Here is a 20,635-nt window from a genome sequence, read left to right on the forward strand (position 1 = left end):
TAAACAACACCAAACGATAGGGTAATTCCTACTGAAGAAAAGACATAAATCATTAAAATCCATTAAAATAACAAAAATATTATGTAACTTTTTCTGAGACCCATCACTCAAAAGTGAAAAAAATCGGGTCACAGCCACGAGGCCATTTATCAGCTCACTGCTGCAGTGCCAAATGGATGTTTACCAAAGTACCTAATCATATTATAGTAAGTAATAATAGTGACTATTCACATTCAGATTAGAGTGAGCTCATTATTGTTTATCATTATAAAGCGCTTTTCCACACGATTCTAATGGTATCAAAATTTTGAAAATCAGATAAGAAGAAAAGTTATATGAGTATGAGTTTAAAGGCCGAAAAATGTATTCCTATTTGCCTTTGTATTCACTGACATTTGAGTTAAGATTTTTCTGGAATGAGTTTAAGAATGTAGGATTATATGACGGATTAGTAACATGCGAGAGATCAAGATTTTTTTCTTTCCGAAAAATGTGATATTATTCACTCTAGAATTAACATCACAAGGTGATAGAGTGGGTCAATTGTTGAAAATTAAATTTTATATATCATTTTTTTTTTGGTTTTGGTCTAATTATTTCATAATACATCATTTCAACCTTTGCTTAATATTGTTTTAACTCTGCCACATATTCTTTTTGGTGCATTATTATTCCTATCCATATTTTTTTTCCAGCTTTTGTTACCATTGTTGATCTGAGCGGTAAGAATGGAGGACAATTTTAATATTTTCTTTGTAAAGTCAGAGTCCGAGGATGAAGAATGTAGGTCATATCTTCTTGAGGCTTTTGAGGTATGTGCTTTAAGTTTAAGTTTAGGGCAGTTTGATTAAGAGAAAACTAGTAATTTTGTTAGTCAAGTTCAATAGATATTATGAAGTATGTTGTATCAGTTGAATATAAACTTTTTTCTATGAAAGAATATGGTTGTATTGATTAAGATTTTCTGTATTTGAATTTCATTGTTTTGAAGTAAACTTTATTATTGTTTAGGCTTCACTTTATCGACTTGCTGTGATAGAGTTTATTGAGTTTCATGTATTTTGTATGACCCACTGTAAGTTCTATCAGTTCAGATGACAATGAAACTGAAGAAAACTATGAAAATCAAAGAAACATAAAAATAAGAAATAAAATATGATCCATACACTTTATATTAAAAGCACAATGCTAGATACATGCATGAATGATGTAATCAGTTGCATTCATCAAAAGTTTTTCTTTCTTACAGTTGCTTAAAGATACAGACCATGACTTCAGCCCTCAATGGATTTCTCAAGAAGAGTGCCTTTCAATAAAAGCAGCCTCTAAGCAAAATTCCAAAATATTTATTTTTAACAAATTTGAAGGAGCTGGGTTCGAACATATAAAAAACTTGGGATACAGGCAAGTAGTAGCTAGTTGCTGGTCCAATCAGATCTGTCAACCCTTCCGATTTGATCGGGAAATTCTTGACCTGGTTGCCTGTTCCCCGAGTCCCAATTTTTATCCCGATAAGAACTTCACACTTTTATTATTTTTAAAAGGGAATGTTGATAAACATGATAAATGACAACAAGTGAGAAATATGGTAATATAATTAATATGGTTATGTTTGATACTAAAGTATGGTATATGGTGTCTCATTTTCAAACATTCATTTGACTTGGATCTGGTAATAGTAACAGGATGACATCATCTTGTAAGAATAATATTCTAAAGTAAACCCCCCCCCCCCCCCCCCCCCCCTTGAAAAAAACAAAAACATATTCTACAAAATAGTTTTGTAACTTTTAGTCTTTTTGCTTGTTCACTTTGTTGTTAGATGTCAGTGTGGCAGGCTCAAGTTTGACTAATCTAAAATTTCCAAGTTGGCAGGTCTGCAGTCAAATTGCAACTTGTTGATGAATTAATTTGAAGATGGAGAATATTGTCGTTAGCTATACTATTATGGTAAGCATGAGTGAAAATATTGGCAGTGGATACAAACCATTCATTGGCAGAAATAAATAAATAATAAAGATTAAAAAATTAAATATATGAGAGACAAAAGAGAAAGGAAATGATTAAGCTGGGAAGGCAATGATGGGTTCTTTTCACCATTTTACTGACTTGCGGAAACAAGCAAGTAAACCAGTGAATTGCGTAGTTGATAAGTGCATACTTTTTTATGATAAACTCACATGGTGGTTGGTGGTCTAAAGATGAGAAAACATCTTGACTGCAAATTCTTTATCAGAACTTAATACATCTTGTCTTGTGTTGCTCTCTGAGTTGTGTGATCTCTTGGGCCATTACCTACTTATATTTTTTATATAGATCGTTAACGCTTCCTGGGATTTGGTCTAGTTTGATTCTTGCTATGGTTTGTGCAAAATGAAGTCCTTGGTGAAGGCTCTGTGCTCACATTTTCTTACCTCACATATTTTTATAATGAGTACCTGGTCAGTGACAGCATTGTGTTTATTTTTTATTTTGCTGGCACTGGTGGTTTGGAATCCCTTATGAAGTGCTTTGAGCACATTTAGTGGATATTGTACTATATTGTGAAAAAAATAAAAATTTAAGCTCAAGGTCCCCCAATTTTCAGATGTAGATATGATTTATTTAGTCCTGAATCAAAATTATACTTTGCGTTGAGTGATTTCTGAACTGATAGAAATGTTCTCAAAGATATCCCAATTTTGTATTAGAGTCGTATTGAAAATGGTTAATTAAGTATTGTCAAATTGTAGGTTGTATGGGACTTATGGATTTTTGAAATATTAATTTTCTCCAGAATCTATGGACCCCGCTGTATTCTGTCAAATCTACAAAATCGCATGGTATGATTTTCCCTTTTTTTGTGTTTAAATTTTAAAAATCCTGATGTACCGACTATTATATGATGTATATATTTTTTAAACTGAATTAAAATGTTGGTTTGATTATTTTAAGTCTGTTTTCTGTTTTATTAATTAGTAAATACTATATGTAAGTAGACCTCCTAATTATTTTTTTTTAAATCTGGAAATGATGTTCTAATAAGCAATGTGCATGTGAATCAAGTAGTCATGGTTCAAAACTATTATGGTTGTTTTTAACCATGGCACTTTGCTGGGTGGTTGACAAAAAAATAGCCAACCCGGGAAAAGTATGGATGAGACACAAACTGTTGAAAACCTCTATTAATATCTATTTTCATTTATCTCAGTTTGCTGGTTCTGGGAATTGCCATCTTCATAATTCATTACAAAGTAAATAAATGACATAGTTGAAACTTGTAAAAATTGTGTTAAAGAGCAGAAACATGAGAGACAGAGACAATCAATTTTAGAAAGTGAATTTTCTTTCAAATTCATGCTTTTCCCAAGCAGGGTCTCAAATGATTGGCCATTATAGTGTATTATTGTTCAAAGGAAAAACAGTTTCTTTTAAATCTGTAAGACATATTTTTATTTATTCAAATTAGTTTTTGTTTTTATTTTACAATACATACTGTGAATAGTTTATTTGGATATACTCCATAGATTTTCTGATATCATTCTTTAATTACAGGTTCTACCCAAAGACAAAAAAAGACCAATTTACAATCTGGCTATGAAAGGTGTAAAGATTTGTTGCACTTCTATTGACAAGGCATCTCGTGTAAGTGTCAAAAAGAAATATAACTGTTCTTGACCTTATTAATTGTTATCTCCATTACCTCTTGTCATTGGGTGTTAACTTGACAATTTGAGCATTTACTTTGACCCAGCCATGTTTGTAAAAAAAATAAATTATTACGCTTTTTTGTGTATCTGGTGATTTCTATTAATATTGATTTATTGTGACAGTGCCAACTAAGTATGGGTGTATTGTGTGTATTAATAGTAGCAATGGAGTATTGCAAATGTTTGTATACAGTATGCTACACACATGTGCTTGTGCTTGTGTACATACACACACACGACACCTCTCTAATTATTCTTATCATTTCACCGTTGCTTCCAATTTCAATGCCAGGTGCCATGATTTGCTAATTGTCTACACGGTTACTAAATGTTGTGACTTAACAATTCTTGGATGAGGGTCGTTTGATCTCCCATGCTGATCAGATAGGTCAAAATCGCTGTGTCTTCTCTCTATATATCTGTCTTCATTTCCAAATTTCTCTCCTCTTTGTCCTGGGTTGACATATCTTGTTATTTCCTTATCCTTGCAGGGATCTTTAGCTGAGAGGGAGGCAGTTAATCAGTTAAATGTATAGTTCTTCTCTGAGAGCAAGCGCTGTAAAAACCCCTAATAACAATGAAGACAACAACCTCCCCTTCCCCTCCCAACCCAAACCCCTTGTAACATGTCATCTATAAAGTAATTTCCCTCAGCATATCAAGTCATTATGACTAGACAATGTTTCTTCAAACTATGATTTCCTCAAACTTGTTTGCATGTCCCCTGGAGTTTGAGGAAACCGTGCACAAGTGTTTGTATTTTTTATTTTTGCTGAATCTTCATTTATGTTTGTACATCATTTCATTTCAACTGTTTTACAGTTTATATGCATTTTTCTTGAGGAAGTACAAAGACAAAAATACAAAAACCATGCACTTATAAGAAGTAAAATTGGACCAGAAAAATTTGGGACCATTTTATATCATCAACTTATCTATCTTGATATAACAATGAAGGCCACCTCAAGAGATGACCATTCCACTGGGATGTTATTTCATCGGTTTTGTTTTATGAAAGCTCTCCTTTAGAAACTCTGGTCCTATTTTTACTCTCAGGAAAACATGTTGAAAATAGTTCAATTGATGGCTGGAGAAATGGCAGGCGACCTTACAGATGATGTAACTCACCTTGTAGCAGGAGAAGTTGGCAGCAACAAGTATATGGTATGTATGCCTTATATACTTAAGTAGTCCTTCAGAGCCATTAGGCGCATGGAGCTGAAGTTTATCCCGATTTCTATAGCTTCAAAACGAAAAATAGCAATTGCTTGCTAACCTTTGGATAGGACGTTTGTCTCTTGCAAAGTTCTTTCCACCAGACCCAGCTACCCAGGACTATCTCAGTCCCTTTGCATGTGAAGCGAGTGCTCTACCAACTTATATGAATGCTTCATGGTATGCATTATTTATTAACAAAAAATTATTTGTGTGTGTTAGAAGAAGGAGTGGGAAGGAGATCTGTTTGTTTAGTTAGTATACAAATACTTTGTATTTTGTACTTTGATGTTTATCACAGATTAATTTTGTTGTTGTTGTTGTTTTTTTTTTGTTTTTTTTGTTTTTTTTTTGGGGGGGGGGGGGGGGGGGCGGTTGTATTTTTTAAATTTAAAAATTAGTTGTGAAAAGAATAAAATCCTTATTCTACTTTTAATGTCCTGATTTTTTATATATTCTTATCTTTTTTTCAGTTATGCATATATGAATTATTTGGTTTGAGAACTTGAAGAATCAAGTATTTTCTCTAATATCTCTGAGATTTCTTATATTTTATTCCTCACTTTCAGGTGGCTCTTGCAAATAACAAGAATATAATGACTAAAGAATGGGTAACAGATGTTTGGGAGACATCGCAAACCAAGTAAGGGAAAAGATTTATGGGATTAATCTCCTCTTTCCACTCCTCCTCTTCTTTTCTTTTTTTTTATTCCTTCTCTTTTGTTTACTTTTTTCCTCTTTGTTATTATTGTAGGTCAAATATGATTGAAAGTGAAACTGTCTTCTTAACTGCCTGTTTTACATTCATTGCCCTTTTAAGTTAGCATGGAGAATCTGGGGCATTCTTGATTTCAAATCAAGTTCAACCCTTGAATCCTTATAGAAAATAAAACAATAATCTTTTCCATTCTTTCATTTTACAAGTTTTTAAATTTGCATAATGCTTAATGTCCTTTTAAAATTAAAAAAAACCCCAACAAAACACAGGCACATCATGGCCACAGATGAGGTGTTCAAAAAACACAAGTGTCCTTGCTTCTTGGGTCTCACAGTTGTGGTATCAGGATTTAGCAGCGGTGAAAGGAATCAATTGAAAAGTTTTGTCACCAAAGGAGGTACGGATAGATTTCCAGCAAGGGCTTCGGTTATGATACAGTGGAATCCTGATTAAGTCAACACTGATGGACCAGAAAAATTGGTTGATTTCATCCAGTATCAATGGAATACACTTAAATAAAGAGCAAAAAAAATTGGGACCAACAAGAGGTGTTAACTTTAAGAATGGGTTGGCTTTATGAGATTCCACTGTATTACAGAGATAAAGTATGTGGTTTTTTGGGGGGAAGGGGGGGGGGGGGGGGGGGTTTGTTTGTGTTTTTTTTGTTTGTTTTATTTTTCATTATTAGATAATCGTCGCCAATCTTTATTTGCTATCCTTAAAATTGACACCAGGCCTGTAAATCTTCCGACTGTTGTCGGATTTCCGACAGTACGATTTTGCTCTATATATTCTGTTCAGTGCTAATATTTAAAAAAAATAAATAAATAATAAAAATAGAATTCGTAACGTCAAAGAACAGAACCAACAAAAAAGAAAATAAAAGAGTTTTATTTCATTCCTCGAAAAAAATCAGATCTTATTCCATTTCTAACATGGACTTAAAAAAAAAAAAAGAAACTTTTTATTTGTTGCATCAAAGACAAAACAAAACTAAACCGTCTGTCAGTTAGCTTTATTATCATGCCACCTACACGCTCTGCTAGATGTGATTTTATTCACTGCCTGCCTACTGTGCCACAGGCAGCGAGAGAGGGTCGCATTCTAACGCACACCTAGTCAGTAAATGACCGTTTCTCTCTATTTTGCTACCGACACACATGCATTTCCCCCGTCTCTCATCTCTCCTCCCAATGGTCTCATTGTTTCAGTCTGAATGTGAACCGTAAAAAAAAATAATGCGAAATAATTATTTTTCTACGAAATATATATTCTTCTTCGGAAGCTCTCAGCAGTAGTTGGCTATTCTTTCCCCACGACCTTGATTGTTTTGATTTTTCTCTCTTTCCTCCTTCTCATACGACTGCACCACCACCTCCTCCTCTTCTTCTTCTTCTTCTTGAATTACTCCAAATAAAATAAAAATTAACACAAACAAACAGGAGCGAAGATAAAGCAGCTTCTTGTGTCAAGCACTATCTACATACACATCCTTTAAAAAGGTAAGAATTGTTCTCTTCCTTTCATTTTACAACGAACTCAGACCTGGGCCCAGAAATGTGTGTACTCTCAAATAATTGGGATTTTTTTTTGGTACCATAAAATAAGGACCTCATTATAAATGAGTTGGAGAAAGTGGCAGGATTTGACTAGTCAATTGACATGTCATATCTGTGTTGTGTTTATTAATTAATCCATATTTTTGTCCTTTTGGTCTATTTTCGTGTGTTCCAAATGTTCCGACAATTTTTTTACCAACCATTTACAGGCCTGTGACACGTTTTATTAAATAGTAATCTAAGTAAGAAAAGAATTGGATAAGATGTGCCAAGAGAAGGTCGTTTTCATAAGACTTACCACAAAAATACCCAAATTCTAAGTTATTTTTTCAACTTTGTCCTCACTTTTCCAACACTTTATAAAGCCATTTCTGCTATAATTTTTATGTCAAATCACCAGGGTTTTTTTTATTTGGTTTTATTTTTATTATTTAAACGAATGTGTTCCTTAGTTTTTCCAAATGGATATGTTTGTGGCAAATCTTTAAAAAAGACAAACGACCTTTTGATACAGCCTCATATAGACTAATGGATATTACAGAGATAAGGTACTACTTCTAATTTAAATTCATTTGTTTATTTATTTATTTTTCCAATAAATGATTATTCCTATTCATTATCTATTTTTCATATACTTGTTATTTTAAAATTTAAACTGTGATAATTAGGATAATTAGAAGAGAATAGAGTCGAATATAAGAGTAGACCCAATTAAGTAAAATACATAGAATTTTTTTGTGCACTGAAGTTAAATGACTAATTTTGATTTGAACAGATTTTCACATGGCACTTTTCATTGATATTGTATTTGTGTTTTAGGTGGGAAATATTCAGGAGAATTGAAGATGGATGAATGCACACATCTCATTGTTAAAGAAGCTAAGGGTAAGGATTGTTCTATGTGTACAAATTAATTAAAGAATAGATGAATATTTATATAGTTCATCTCCACAGATTCCTGAAGCAAATTGCTCTTCTGAGCGCTTCATTTAATCACAAAGTGTGTGTCATCTATTGGGCATCCTTTTTGTACTAGCAATCTTACAATATCCATCGTTGTCATTAGCTGAATACTCAATATCACCTAAATTGAATAAATATGTAAATCAATGGGATATGGCTAATTAAGGTTTAGGTCATGTTTATTTTCCATAACTATTTCTGCCATCCATTTAATTGACTTTATATTTTAAGGTTTAGAACACATTTATTCATTTATCTGGTTAAATCAATGGTCGATAAAAGTGTGGTGTCTGCCCTCTAGTTTTTTCCATGACAATACTTTCTATGAATTTTCTTTTCCAGCTTGTTTGCAGAACATTTGGTTTAATATTCAGATTTTTTAATTTTTTTTTTTTATGGTTGGATTGAATGATGTAATTGTTTTTTGTGGTTTTTTTTTTTTTTTTTTTTTTTTTTTTTTTTTTTTTTTTTTTTTTTTTGCTTTTTAAAATAGGGGCCAAATATGAGGCAGCTAAGAATTGGAAGATAAGAATAGTCAGAGATAGATGGCTTTATGACTGCATGGATAAGGGAAGGTACCTTGATACCAAACCATATGAATTCAGCAAAGGTGGGAAGGCTGCAAAGACATCAACGCCAGAGCGTTTGTCTGGTAAGTATTGAAATGTCATTGGTCTCTACAGTAAAGCAGGCTGCCATTTTATTTAACTTTCGAGGAGTACATAAAGTAACCTTAGTTTGCATGATGTATGTATTTATGTGTGTGTCAATGGTCAATTACAGTTCTTGGGAATTTTGTGTGTAACATCTGAATTCTGCCCTTACCACGTCTCTCTTTTTCCTTGAATTATGAAAATAATAAAATAATAGAGTTAATAAGAGTCTATTTCTGTACTTTAACTGTTTGCTTTTTTTGTTATTAATCCCCCCTCATCCCTCCTTTTTTTTTTAGTGCTGAATGAATTAGAAAGTCAACAAACTTGTCTGCGGATATTATATACTGATCTATGATATTTTGAATATATTATTTTTATAGCACTATGAAGTTCCAGTTTTGTTGCTGGTATAATTTTTAAAATCTGTGTAGTATTATTCATTTATATATATATATATATATATATATATATATATATATATATATATATCAAGGACAACTATACTGAAAGGACAATCATATGGAATCTTCAGGCAACGCTAGTGGGGGCCAACAAAAAATAGAGAAAATTTACACCAAAATAACAGCAGGGGCATTATTATATGGCAAGATCTACCTTTTTAGAGAGTGATTGTGAATTCTGGGTCCAAAAAAATATTTAATGATTATTATTATCAGCAGTGAATAAGAGTAGCCAAGAAACGGAAAGGATGAGTAGTTAGATATTCTAAAAACTGACCTTATAGTGATTGATTCAGGATGATTTCTTTAGAAGCTTGATTAATGAATGTACATGTAAAATGATGATGAAGATGAAGGTGAACAATTAGATGAAGGGGAAAGGAGATGTAAAATATCAACAAAGGGAGGTAATCTGCGGAGGATGATCCCAAGAAAAAGATGAATACCAAAATATCTACTAAGGGATACAATAGTCGGATTTTTAATAAGGGGCGCACCTTTGTCTTCTTTTTCTCAGCTGTTCACCATGTACAGCTGCAAAAATTTGTATGAACCTCTGGATCATTTTGTCCTAGTAAAATATATTTTTTCACGAATTTTAAAACAATAGGAAAGAATTTCACTTATTACAGCTATATTAAAATCGATAACTAGTAAGTATTGGAATCTAAATATGATTATAGTGTCAAAAATATGATTTTCCGCTTATCCATTTTGAAAGAATTTGTTAAAATGGAATGTTCGGTTAATTGAAACTTATATGATGTTCGTACAGAATCCGAATATGAAGGAACGACAGACATGTTTACAGTTTATAACAATCAATATACGTTATTGATGAATACAAATGAAAGTGAACATTACGCGCTTCCAACATTATTTTGATTTCAAATTTTTGAGAAATAGCTTGTTCTTTATGCCAAAGAGGATTACATAAATTTAATGTAGACCAGTCAAAAGTAGAAATTCATCAATTTATGATACAATGTTTCCACAAATATGTGCTTGTGTTCAACAACAATAACATGCAAAACTGAGGGTTGATTGTGAAATTCCAATTCCATAGCTGTCCTCTTTAATTAATGACTTATCGATAGATAAAAGAGGACTTCTTTTCGCAGCCTTACGAGAGAGGAACCGATAGAGATTCCGTATCATATTGTATTGTTTAAGAGCTTATAGGTTTAAAAGAAAACTTAAAATGCTGTGTGAAACGTTCATGAATAGATACAATTTTTCAAAGTTAAATATAAACGTTCATTGTTAATTTGACAATTTTGAGTATTTAATCACTAGTTCAAATGAGTTAAAGCTAGAGATTCATATCAGTCTTCGGTAATTGTGACGTGATGTAAATAAAAAGCAATAAATTACAAAGTCAAAATGGGATGCAAACTACATTAGTTGTTACTTTATAACAGTTAATGTGTGTTGCTTTTATTCGGAAAATAGTATGATATGAACTCATAACCACTAGCCAGAACTACCGTGTCACAAGATTATTTTGAAAAACGATGAATTCATCTTACTTTGTGGTGTGAAAATGTTTACATTTTTAGCAGAGTAAAATCTCTAATTTTATGACAGGGGTTTTAAAGTAGATTTTTATAGGTCGTGAAGAAGAAATCTTTTTTGTGATATGGCATCACAATACGGGCCAAAATGTTTATTCAGTTAATAGAAATTGATTCGGAGGTTGACACAAAGTTTTACAACTTTTGATAGAAGGACATCTGAGAAAAACTAGAAAAACATGCGCCATTCATAAAAAATCTGACTACTATACTATAGTTCATTCCTTACAGTCAATGAGTAGCATCAGAATCAGATCCATAGTTCCCTTCCATGTAGTCAAGAGTTAATTAATAGAGTTACTTCTCAGATCATTGAGACAAAACTATATATTCAGACTACTAGTACAATCCTTTCAGTCAATGGATCCATAATTCCCTCCCATAGTCACAGAGATAATTAGAGTGATTGAGTTGGGTGAGTGTAACTGTTGTAACAGTAAATCTCAGACTCAGATCATTTTGATCAATGAGGCAAAACTATATATTCAGAGTACTAGTCCCATACGATTGACAGTCATATCAGCAACACCAGATCCATGTAATGGGCATAACTATATATTCAGAGTCCAAGTTCCATCATATATGGTAATATCAGACCCACTAACTATTCTAGTCTAGCTATCTAGCAATAGCAATGACTATCTACTATCTATCTATCAACTGTTCAAGTTCAAGTTGTGAAGTTGACGTGACGAGCAAAGGGCCCTCTAGACTTACACTAGACTAATACAATAAAGTCAATATTTATCAGTTAACCATATAGAAAAAAAAAAGATATAAATATAAAGCTACAAGCCATATAATAAAATAAGAAACAAATCCGAATCAGGATGTCAGTCTGATCACCATATCTGAATCTGTGCGACTCGACAGAGCAAGCACGACAACGGGTCTATCTATCGTCTGCAGGAACTACAGCCAGATGCTAATTCTAAACATTTCTTAAATAATAATTATTACGCAATTATTATTGGTACTTACCACTTTTCAAAGATTCTGGTTCGATAAATTAGCCATAGATCTATCTATCTAGTTATTAAAAGCAATTGAAAGCAGATTCGTACTTTCGATTTTAAAAATGAAAACAAACCCAATCACTCAATTTGTAAGAGGGCGTCATAAAAAATAGTTCATACTTTCCAGTAAAATTGTTGAAAGTTCACTACATTTTATATATTTTCATATCATTCAAGACATAAGAAATATTATTTAAAACTTATGGTCGCCAATTAACCAATTTCTTATAAAGTACCGATATTATAAGAACAGAATCAATTATTGCGCATTCTAGGAAATTGTACCAAGGCAGAAAAGTAGTAGTTTTGCTTGAAATCGTTATCCAACCAATGGCCCCCACTAGCGGGGGCTGAAGATTCGACATGTCAATCCTTTCCAGTATAGTAATCCTTGATATATATATATATATATATATATATATATAATATATATATATATATATATATATATATATATATATATATATATATTCAGTTCTGAAGTTTATTTTTTCACTTTGTATGGCATGATTGAGTTATTTCCTATTGGCCTTCAAATCTAGCAGAATAGTGCCCTAGGTGCAACAAATATGCCATATAAAACTTTTTCTGCCTTACAGTTTGCAAGTTACTTAGTATTCTATTTTATAATCTTGTTATTTTGATTATTAACTGATTGAAGTACATTATCCAATTTGTCTGCAATTATCACTAATACAGACTTTCAAAATCTCTCTCACATAGTTTCGTTTTTACAAGATAATATGATGCATTGAAAAAGAAAATTAACCAAGGCTACATTCATCTATCTACAGTTGCCGGTCCTCATATAGCCGACATCAGCAATATCTTATGCACAGGCCCTGATGCCAGCATGTGTTTGGCCAACGAGAGTGAAATGCCAACGGATCAAGTTAGTTTTGCTGGCAAGACTATAGCTGAATCTAGATTTGGTGCTACAACATTGGAGGCAGATGTTACTGTCCAGCCGGCTGATATATTCCTTGATGGATGCAAGGTACAATTTGTTGTTTAAAAGTAGAAGACGTGTTCGTGGTTGGTAAGAGCTACTGGCAGGATTTTTACTTTTCTTTACCCCCTGAAATGTGGCTTTCTGTCTCTGTGCTTGAATAGGACGACTTAGTTTTGCTTGAGCACATTTTCTGGGCTAGTTATCTTTTATATTCAAGGAGTCTGTAATAGTTAACTGATATTGTAGGAGTCAGGTTGTTTATTTTTATTGGATTATTATTATTATTATTATTCTTATTCTTCTTCTTCTTATTATTATTATTATTATTGTTAATATTGTTATTGTTATTATTATTGTTAATATCATCATTAGTATTATTATCATCATCATTAAACTATTAATTCCCCCCACTGATCTCCAACCTCTCCTTGTTTTCCTTTTTTCCAAGATTTATCTCAGTGGTATACAGTCTTCTATTCAAGAAAAATTGAAGAAGATCATCACTGCCGGTGGAGGTTTTAGGTATTCAATTATTTCTAGTTTCTTTCAAATCACTAAATATCTATTCTGAGTACTTTTTCAATTTGTACAGGAAAATTCATGCGTTATACAGGTCTGGCTACTTAAAAATTTTAAAATTCGTGATTTTAAGAATATAAAAATTTTAGTCGCTATAATTAACTTCAAATATCAACAATTTACCCTCACAAGGATTAAATAACACTTCGAAATCCTTAGAATTATGTAGTCTGGAATTGACTTTCATCTTCAATAAGTTTTAATGACTTAGAGATGCTCATGAAGTTCTGAATTTGGAGCCAAAATTTCACTATTCTACAAAATTTTCTTATAGTAGGCAGATCTGATTAAATGATCAGTTTTTACGGACAGGCAGGCTTTTTCAAACTATGAGAGTAATAAACAAAAATGAGTATAACTGCTTCGAAAAAGAACTAAGTACCAAATACAAAATCCTTTTTCAGCCAATAACAAAACAATACACCGTTTAAAATTCAGACAGATGGCAGAGAAGTACTTGGTACGTCTTGTTTTTATTGGGGTTTTTTCAATGACTGAAGAAGGATTTTGAGTCCAAAACGTTCCTTGTTTGGTATTTTGTTCTTTTTCAAAGCTGTTATATTCATTTTTCCAGTCCATAGCATCTAGCAGTTAAGCATCACTATTTCAAACTATGAAAAGTTTTGACAAAGTTATTTATATTTTTTTGTTTGTTTTTGAATATGCAAGATCTCTTTTCCTTAAAATGATTCATTTTTTAAGATTAAAAGGTTTGATTTGAAATACTTACATCATGTTTTAAATAAGACTTGTCTTGGATATTTTTTTTAAAAAGGTGAGAGAAGTGAACATATGAGTTTTGAAAAATCAAGGGTTTGCCCCAGGGTTGCCAATTTTCCATTTATTTAAGGAATTCAGTATGTTAAAAAACCTCAGTATATTTTCCAATCACCTGGCGAATGCAAGAAAAAGGAGCATCGATAACTCAGATTCCTGTCTTGCAGGGGATAGAAATGTCCCTGACAGACTGAAACTACTATGACCCATCACCCCTATCCAGAAAGCACCATGAAACAAGTATCAAGGTTAGGCTACTCTCGACCTATTGCCATCCTTAACTTTAATATAATTTATTTAAAAGTAAGCACGGAATGTCTTTTTACAGGAGTCCAGTGTTGAGATAGGGTACAGTCATGTTTTTGCGTAAAAGTTCATTAAATTTTGTCTTCTGTAATGAAAACCGTTCATATATTTGTCTTGATTTTAGAGCCACAGAGCTGAAGGAAGGAGTAACACACGTTGTCATGGATGAAATGATAGCTGCAGACTTGGCAGTCATCAATAAACTAACTCACAGGTATACTTCATCCTACAAACGGTTTTTATATATATCAGTGCTGATGGTTTTCCTCGAATCCCCGGAAATCTGTGGTTTTGGAGTCAGTCAAGGAATTTCCTCCTTTTAAATAATTGCATTTCCCCTGATCAAATGTTCTGGTAATGAGAGACTTGATATGTGGTGGAACAAATAGGTGTGATTTCCCCACTCTCCAGAAGTTAGCTAGAGTATCAGTGATAGTTTATCATCTCAATTGCTCTAAAAGTAGGGGTTCTCTATGTAGAGTTCTTTTCTCTGTTTCCTTAGGTCTACCTCAATGCGTAATGCTGTTCTCAAAATTTAGTAATTGTCTAGTAATTTAAAAAAAAAAAAGAGAGAAAAAGAAACCACAGCAGAAACTAATGCTATTCATCTATAACGAATTTATATTTAGATTGTATGGTTTTTGATTTTCTGAATATGTAATATACTAAAGCATATAACATATATGTGGCATACAGTGTCATCAATTTTAAAGATGCATCTTTTATATTCCACTGCTAAGGTGTTATATTATATTTTCCACAGCAGTTCTCTCAAAATTCAGATTCCCCAAGGAAAATTAAATATGATTTGTGCCCTTTGTTGAAGTTAAGCTGAATAAAAATGTTCAGTTTACAAATTATCGTGTGTTTTTCCACTCTTCAGTCCATTCATTATTTCAAGTAATTGGCTGATGGATTGCTTTGCACGCAACGTCCATGTAGAAGAGAGTGGTTACCTTCGGACTGATGTGGACACTAAGCAGAATGATAAGAAGAAAATAAGGTATTGAAATTTAAAGGAATGTAACTAAATATCTTAACTAACTTTTCATTTTATTTACTATGTGTGGAGGTGTTGGGGCAGGCAGATGCCCAACACCAATGCATTCCTATTTTACTTTTCTTTTATTCCTTTTTTTTGGGGGGTGGGGGGGGGGGTCCCGATAGCTCACTTTATAGAGCACTCGTTTCACGTGCAATGGGACCCAGATCAATCATGAGTTAAGTTGTTTTAAGTTGAAGAAATAAAACTCTCGCATTAATTATAACTAAAACTTTACAAATAAGGATCAAAATTGAATTTTAAGCACTGTGTCCACCCTGATGTAATACCGTTTTGAAGAGATGGGTAACATTTTACTTTTCTTATAATGAATGAGGAATGCGTTTTGTTTTTTTCTTTTTGACATTAAGACTTTATAGTGTTTGTTAATCTTTTGTCAACAGGGTACCTCCGAAATTCCCGGAGGATGAGAGTTCTGCATCAGCTGAAACAAAGACTTCAGATCCACAATCAACTTCAGGTTCAAAGAAGGTTTCTGAGAATGATGTCATAGATGTGGATATGGAAAGTGATTTAATGATGGCTAATATCCTAAGTCAATATACCATGGAAGGTAATGTCGTCAATTTTATTTAAGCGGAAACCCACCCCCCCCCCCCCCCCCCCCCCCCACTATTTTACACTAGTCTTGGAGATGAAAAGGTTGAAGAATAAGAAGAAAGAAGGAGGAGGAAAAGGGAGAGGAAGAAGAAGAAGGAAAATAAGAATAAGAAGGAGAAGGAAGAGGAAAAGAAAGCAGAAGAAGAGGGAAAACAAATAGGTGAAGATATTTTTTTAATAGTAGAGGTTTTGATTCTTTAAAATGATGAATGATTAAATTAAATTGATTTTATATCTCAAAATCAAATGCTGTGGAGATGCATTCTTGGTTTCATATTAAGTCTTTTTTTTTTTTACCCCCTACAGAGAACGAGACAGTTTGTAACAACAAAGATCCTGATTTGGAGATAACAAAAGTAGATGGAGGAAATGGAATGGAAAGCAATATGGAAATGACCCAAGACCCCAATGGTAAACACTGCTCAATTTGCTGATAATACCATTTTTTCAACTCGAAATTTGCACTGTGAACTTTATTTTCTTGAACATGTACAGACTTATATTTAACATCAGTAGTAATATAAACTAATATTGTATAAAATCCTGAAAATCAAAGTTTTAGATGTGTTCCAACAAATATATACAAATTTAGTGTTACAAATTTTAGATTCTTAATGACCAATTTGTGGCTATGTGGTCTACTGGTATGGTACTCATCTTTGGACTGGAAGATCTCACCATACTCAGGTGTAAAATGAGTACTTGGCTGTTCACAGGGTTGTCTCTGAAAAAAATTGTAATATCGCATAACAGGCATCGGGTCTTGTTCTATATGAAAAGTGTGATTGCTGACTCGGTACCACTTGTAAAGTGCTTTGAACATGTTAAGTGGATATTGTGCTCTATAAATGCTCAAGTTATTTTTTTTTTTTTTTTAAACTTAATGCAATCTTTGCTTTAAGATAATTTGCTTTTGATGATGTAGCAATAAAAAATGAAGATCCAAATCCTTTTCTCTGTTCTTCATCCAGAGTAGTGAATTAATGTTTATTTTCATTTCACAAAAGTAGTGTATTAATGTTCTATTATTGACATTTTATATTTTTTACTTTAAATAATAGAATTGGATGACGACTGTGCTAATTCAAGTGGGATGTTTTATAAGAAGACGTTCATGTTCTTTGGGATTGAGGGAAATTTGGAAGAGGTGAAAGAACTAGAGGAATGCATCAAGTCTCAAGGAGGTAACCAAATTTGTAATGTGCATACTAAAATAGTTAATAGAAACGCCTTATAATAAATCTACGGTTATGGCAAAAATTCTATGATTTGTGCTCTTGATTCTTCTTTATTGCTTGTATAGTTCAGCAGTGTGGTCTTTGTTTTCTACCCAGAACGTAGCAAGTTTGATTCATCTGCCAATCCTTTAACTCACTCAATCCTAGAGATTTTTTCTACTTTTCAAAATTGGTAAAAATGTATAAAAAATGAGTATGTACATAGATAGTTTTATTCAACTATCATTAACATGCACAAATTAAAAACATTAGCTTTGATTCTATGCCTATAATTTGTCTCAGAAAAATGTCATAATTAGGCATGTGGTAAATTTTAGCACCTTGGACATCCTGAGATAATACAGCTTTGAGGCAGTTGGTCACATTTTATCTAATTTATATTTAATTTGTTATGGCAATTTATTTATTTATTTTTTTTTTTTTGATACCCAAAATTGCTCTTTTTTTTTTGTCAAATTGAGAAATTAGGGAGCAGGCACCTATGTAAGTTAACCTGTCTGGCTGGTAATCAGGTCTGATGTTTTCAGTCGAGGAAGACTGATATTTTTGTGATGGTTTTTTTTCTTGTATTTTTCTTTTTTGCTTTGTCTGGTACAGTTTCATACACACTTGTTCAGGTCTTTATCTTTTTTCTGTCAGCAATTTCATTCATTCCATATTAATCTCTCGATGTTGATCTATCCCCTTGAATATAACCGAACCAGATACCATTTTATCTTAAGTTTTTATTTACTACAGTTAATGTTTCAACTACGAGAAATATCACAAAAAATGCTACTATTTTTAATTTTATATGGCCTGTATCACTAAGTAACCAATGAATATATAAATATATTCCTTTCCCAATCAGGTCGTATTGTTACTCAGGGGAAAAAACGTCAGGTTGCAGACTATGGTATTGTACCACTCTCTGGATTTCAGGTTGATGCCACTGTTTCAGAAGTGCTGACTATAATTTGGCTGGTAAGGATGATAAAATCAGTAGGCTCTTTTCATAATATGATAAAATAGTGTCTAAAAGGTTTCCACTCAAATCATAAGGTTTAATTCCTTTTACATAACTTAAATAAAAAGGTATGGAGATTTTTTTCCAGTCTTATTTAAAAGTCTTGAATGCTCCAACGATTTTTAATACCTGAATGATAAAATTTTCTCTTTATTCTTGAAAACAATTGATGCATTATTTTATATGGAAATTATTTTGGTAATACAATCCATATCTCATCTGATCTTTTCCTTTTAATTCCGTGGTGAAGTCTAAAATAATCCTTTTATTTAATATTTTGAAATGATATTTTTTGCAATGATGATTTCTGCAGAATATTTGCCTCGAAAATGAAGCCTTGGTGCCTTTTAATCATTGGTTAGCAAGGCCGATAGAACTGCCAGAGGAAGAAATACTTAATGGTCTTTGTATCTGTGTTAGGTGAGTATGTAGTAATTTTTTAAAAAAATAGATAAGTCCTTTAGAACTCATTGAGTTTTTTCCTCATTTAAATGGACAATGACAATATTACTCGCATCTACTTTTTGTATAGAAAGCTTGCCCAATGCATAAAATCATGGCAATTCTATTCTCTTTCGGTGCAGCATTGGAAATGATCAGCACTGTAGATTTTCATATCTAAATAAAGTGAATGTCGTCATTCTTTACATTATTTACTATGTCCATTCAGTATATAACTGATCATTTTCCATTATTATGCTTCAAAGGTGAATAATAAATGTAGGCATTTTATCAATCTAGTTATGACACTATAATTGTGTGGCTACGTGGTTTAGTGGTGTGATACTTGCCTTCAAGCCGGAAAGTTCAGGGTTTAAGTTCTGCTCTTTACTTTATTTCACTGTATTCAGGTGTAAAATGTGTACCTGGTCGTTAACAGAGTTGTGTCTGTTGAAGAATAGAAAGAAATATTCCCTAATGGACGTCATGTATTGTCTTGCATGTTAGGTGTTGCTGTTCAATAGGGACCCCTTATAAAGTGCTTTGAGCATGTTTAGTGGATTTTGTTGTGCTACATAAATACTCTGTTGTTTTTGTTGTTTTTTTTTATGGACGGCATTAAGGACTAAGGGGGATATTTCATAATTTTTTTAAAATCAACCGTTCACTTTCTCTCACTTTTTAAGAAAAATGTCCAAGCCAAATTTCATTCAGAACACAAAGTCAGTGTTTCTTGTTAACCCTTTTTAAATCTTAAAAAAGTGAATCTCTAAATAAAAGAGGTCTAATATAAAATATAATGGTGTCCAAGTAATTTTGTCAAAGGCTTTTTAATATTGTGGGATAGCCTACTGGTCCTTAAAACCAAACATTTTAGTATCAAGTCTACGTGCACATAGTAGCAGGTCTGGTAGTTGAATGCTATTATAGGCTTGTTTTAACATTGTTGTAATGGACAATATTTTGCATTGGTTTGAGAGTATTTCCATTACAACAATGAGACCATAACAATTTGGGTTTTTTCAATTATCAGGCCTGCAAATAAGTACACGTTGGTATCACTTGAAAGATGAAGGATGTTGCTATAAACTAAGCATCATTATTTTACTTTGATTACAGTGGATTTACTGGGATTGAAAGGGAAACCATAACATATCTTGCTGAGACAATGGGAGCAAAGTAAGTTGACATTATTTTACAGTTAAACATCATGAGATTGATTCAAATGTTTTTGATGGTCTTAGATTTCTTTCTTTCTCTCCCAATTCTGCCTCAAACAGTAGGGTAAAAAAGTATCATATTAGTTTGTCAAATTCCTTGTCTATGAATCCCAAAGGATTTTTCAACCAAAGCTAACCATTCATTAGACTGCCCATAGATGGTAATCATAATATTAATAATATTAAACAAACTTTTGAGGAAAATAAAAAATCAGAATCGACAAATACATTAGAAAAATTATAATGATTGTAATTAAACGTCTTATATATGAGTGTTAGTTCCATATATTTATCCCAGAACTTGTACTGATAAAATTATTTTTTAAAACCTAGTGGTGCTGACAGATTTAAAACAAAAATTATTTTTAGACAAATTCAGATTTTTACTTCCATCAATCCTTGATTATGTCAGAACGAACAAATTAAGAAAATTTTGTTTAAAGTCAAAATGATAAGAATAAGACATTTAAAATTTGTTTAAAGTTTAAAAACAGAACTCACTCTTGTATATAATTATGAAACTTTTATGAAAACCAGTTTTATAAATTATACTTGAAATGCAATCTTAAGCATCAGATATTCCCCGACATTATCACATTTTG

At 32.3% G+C, this 20,635-nt stretch overlaps 1 protein-coding gene across 2 annotated transcripts in view; it reads left to right on the forward strand.

The window, feature by feature from the left end:
- The window catches only part of LOC144965789 (DNA topoisomerase 2-binding protein 1-A-like), a 42,863-nt gene that overhangs the window by 2,170 nt on the left and 20,058 nt on the right, over positions 1–20,635 (forward strand). For both annotated transcript variants that reach the window (XM_078901505.1, XM_078901506.1), the window contains exons 2-20: positions 696–812; positions 1,250–1,404; positions 2,777–2,822; positions 3,535–3,624; positions 4,746–4,853; positions 5,474–5,547; positions 5,892–6,019; positions 8,001–8,066; positions 8,638–8,796; positions 12,646–12,848; positions 13,252–13,325; positions 14,590–14,679; positions 15,349–15,468; positions 15,912–16,081; positions 16,435–16,539; positions 17,190–17,312; positions 18,217–18,329; positions 18,686–18,792; positions 19,933–19,992. In XM_078901505.1, coding sequence (XP_078757631.1) covers positions 729–812; positions 1,250–1,404; positions 2,777–2,822; positions 3,535–3,624; positions 4,746–4,853; positions 5,474–5,547; positions 5,892–6,019; positions 8,001–8,066; positions 8,638–8,796; positions 12,646–12,848; positions 13,252–13,325; positions 14,590–14,679; positions 15,349–15,468; positions 15,912–16,081; positions 16,435–16,539; positions 17,190–17,312; positions 18,217–18,329; positions 18,686–18,792; positions 19,933–19,992 — 2,075 coding nt within the window. In that variant the 5' untranslated portion in view covers positions 696–728. The remainder of the gene's footprint in view (positions 1–695; positions 813–1,249; positions 1,405–2,776; positions 2,823–3,534; positions 3,625–4,745; positions 4,854–5,473; positions 5,548–5,891; positions 6,020–8,000; positions 8,067–8,637; positions 8,797–12,645; positions 12,849–13,251; positions 13,326–14,589; positions 14,680–15,348; positions 15,469–15,911; positions 16,082–16,434; positions 16,540–17,189; positions 17,313–18,216; positions 18,330–18,685; positions 18,793–19,932; positions 19,993–20,635) is intronic.

The sequence above is a fragment of the Berghia stephanieae genome, chromosome 2 (assembly GCF_034508935.2).
Source record: "Berghia stephanieae isolate SIO BIC M18660-M18661 chromosome 2, UCSD_Bste_1.3, whole genome shotgun sequence".
NCBI classification, from domain to species: Eukaryota; Metazoa; Mollusca; class Gastropoda; order Nudibranchia; family Aeolidiidae; genus Berghia; species Berghia stephanieae.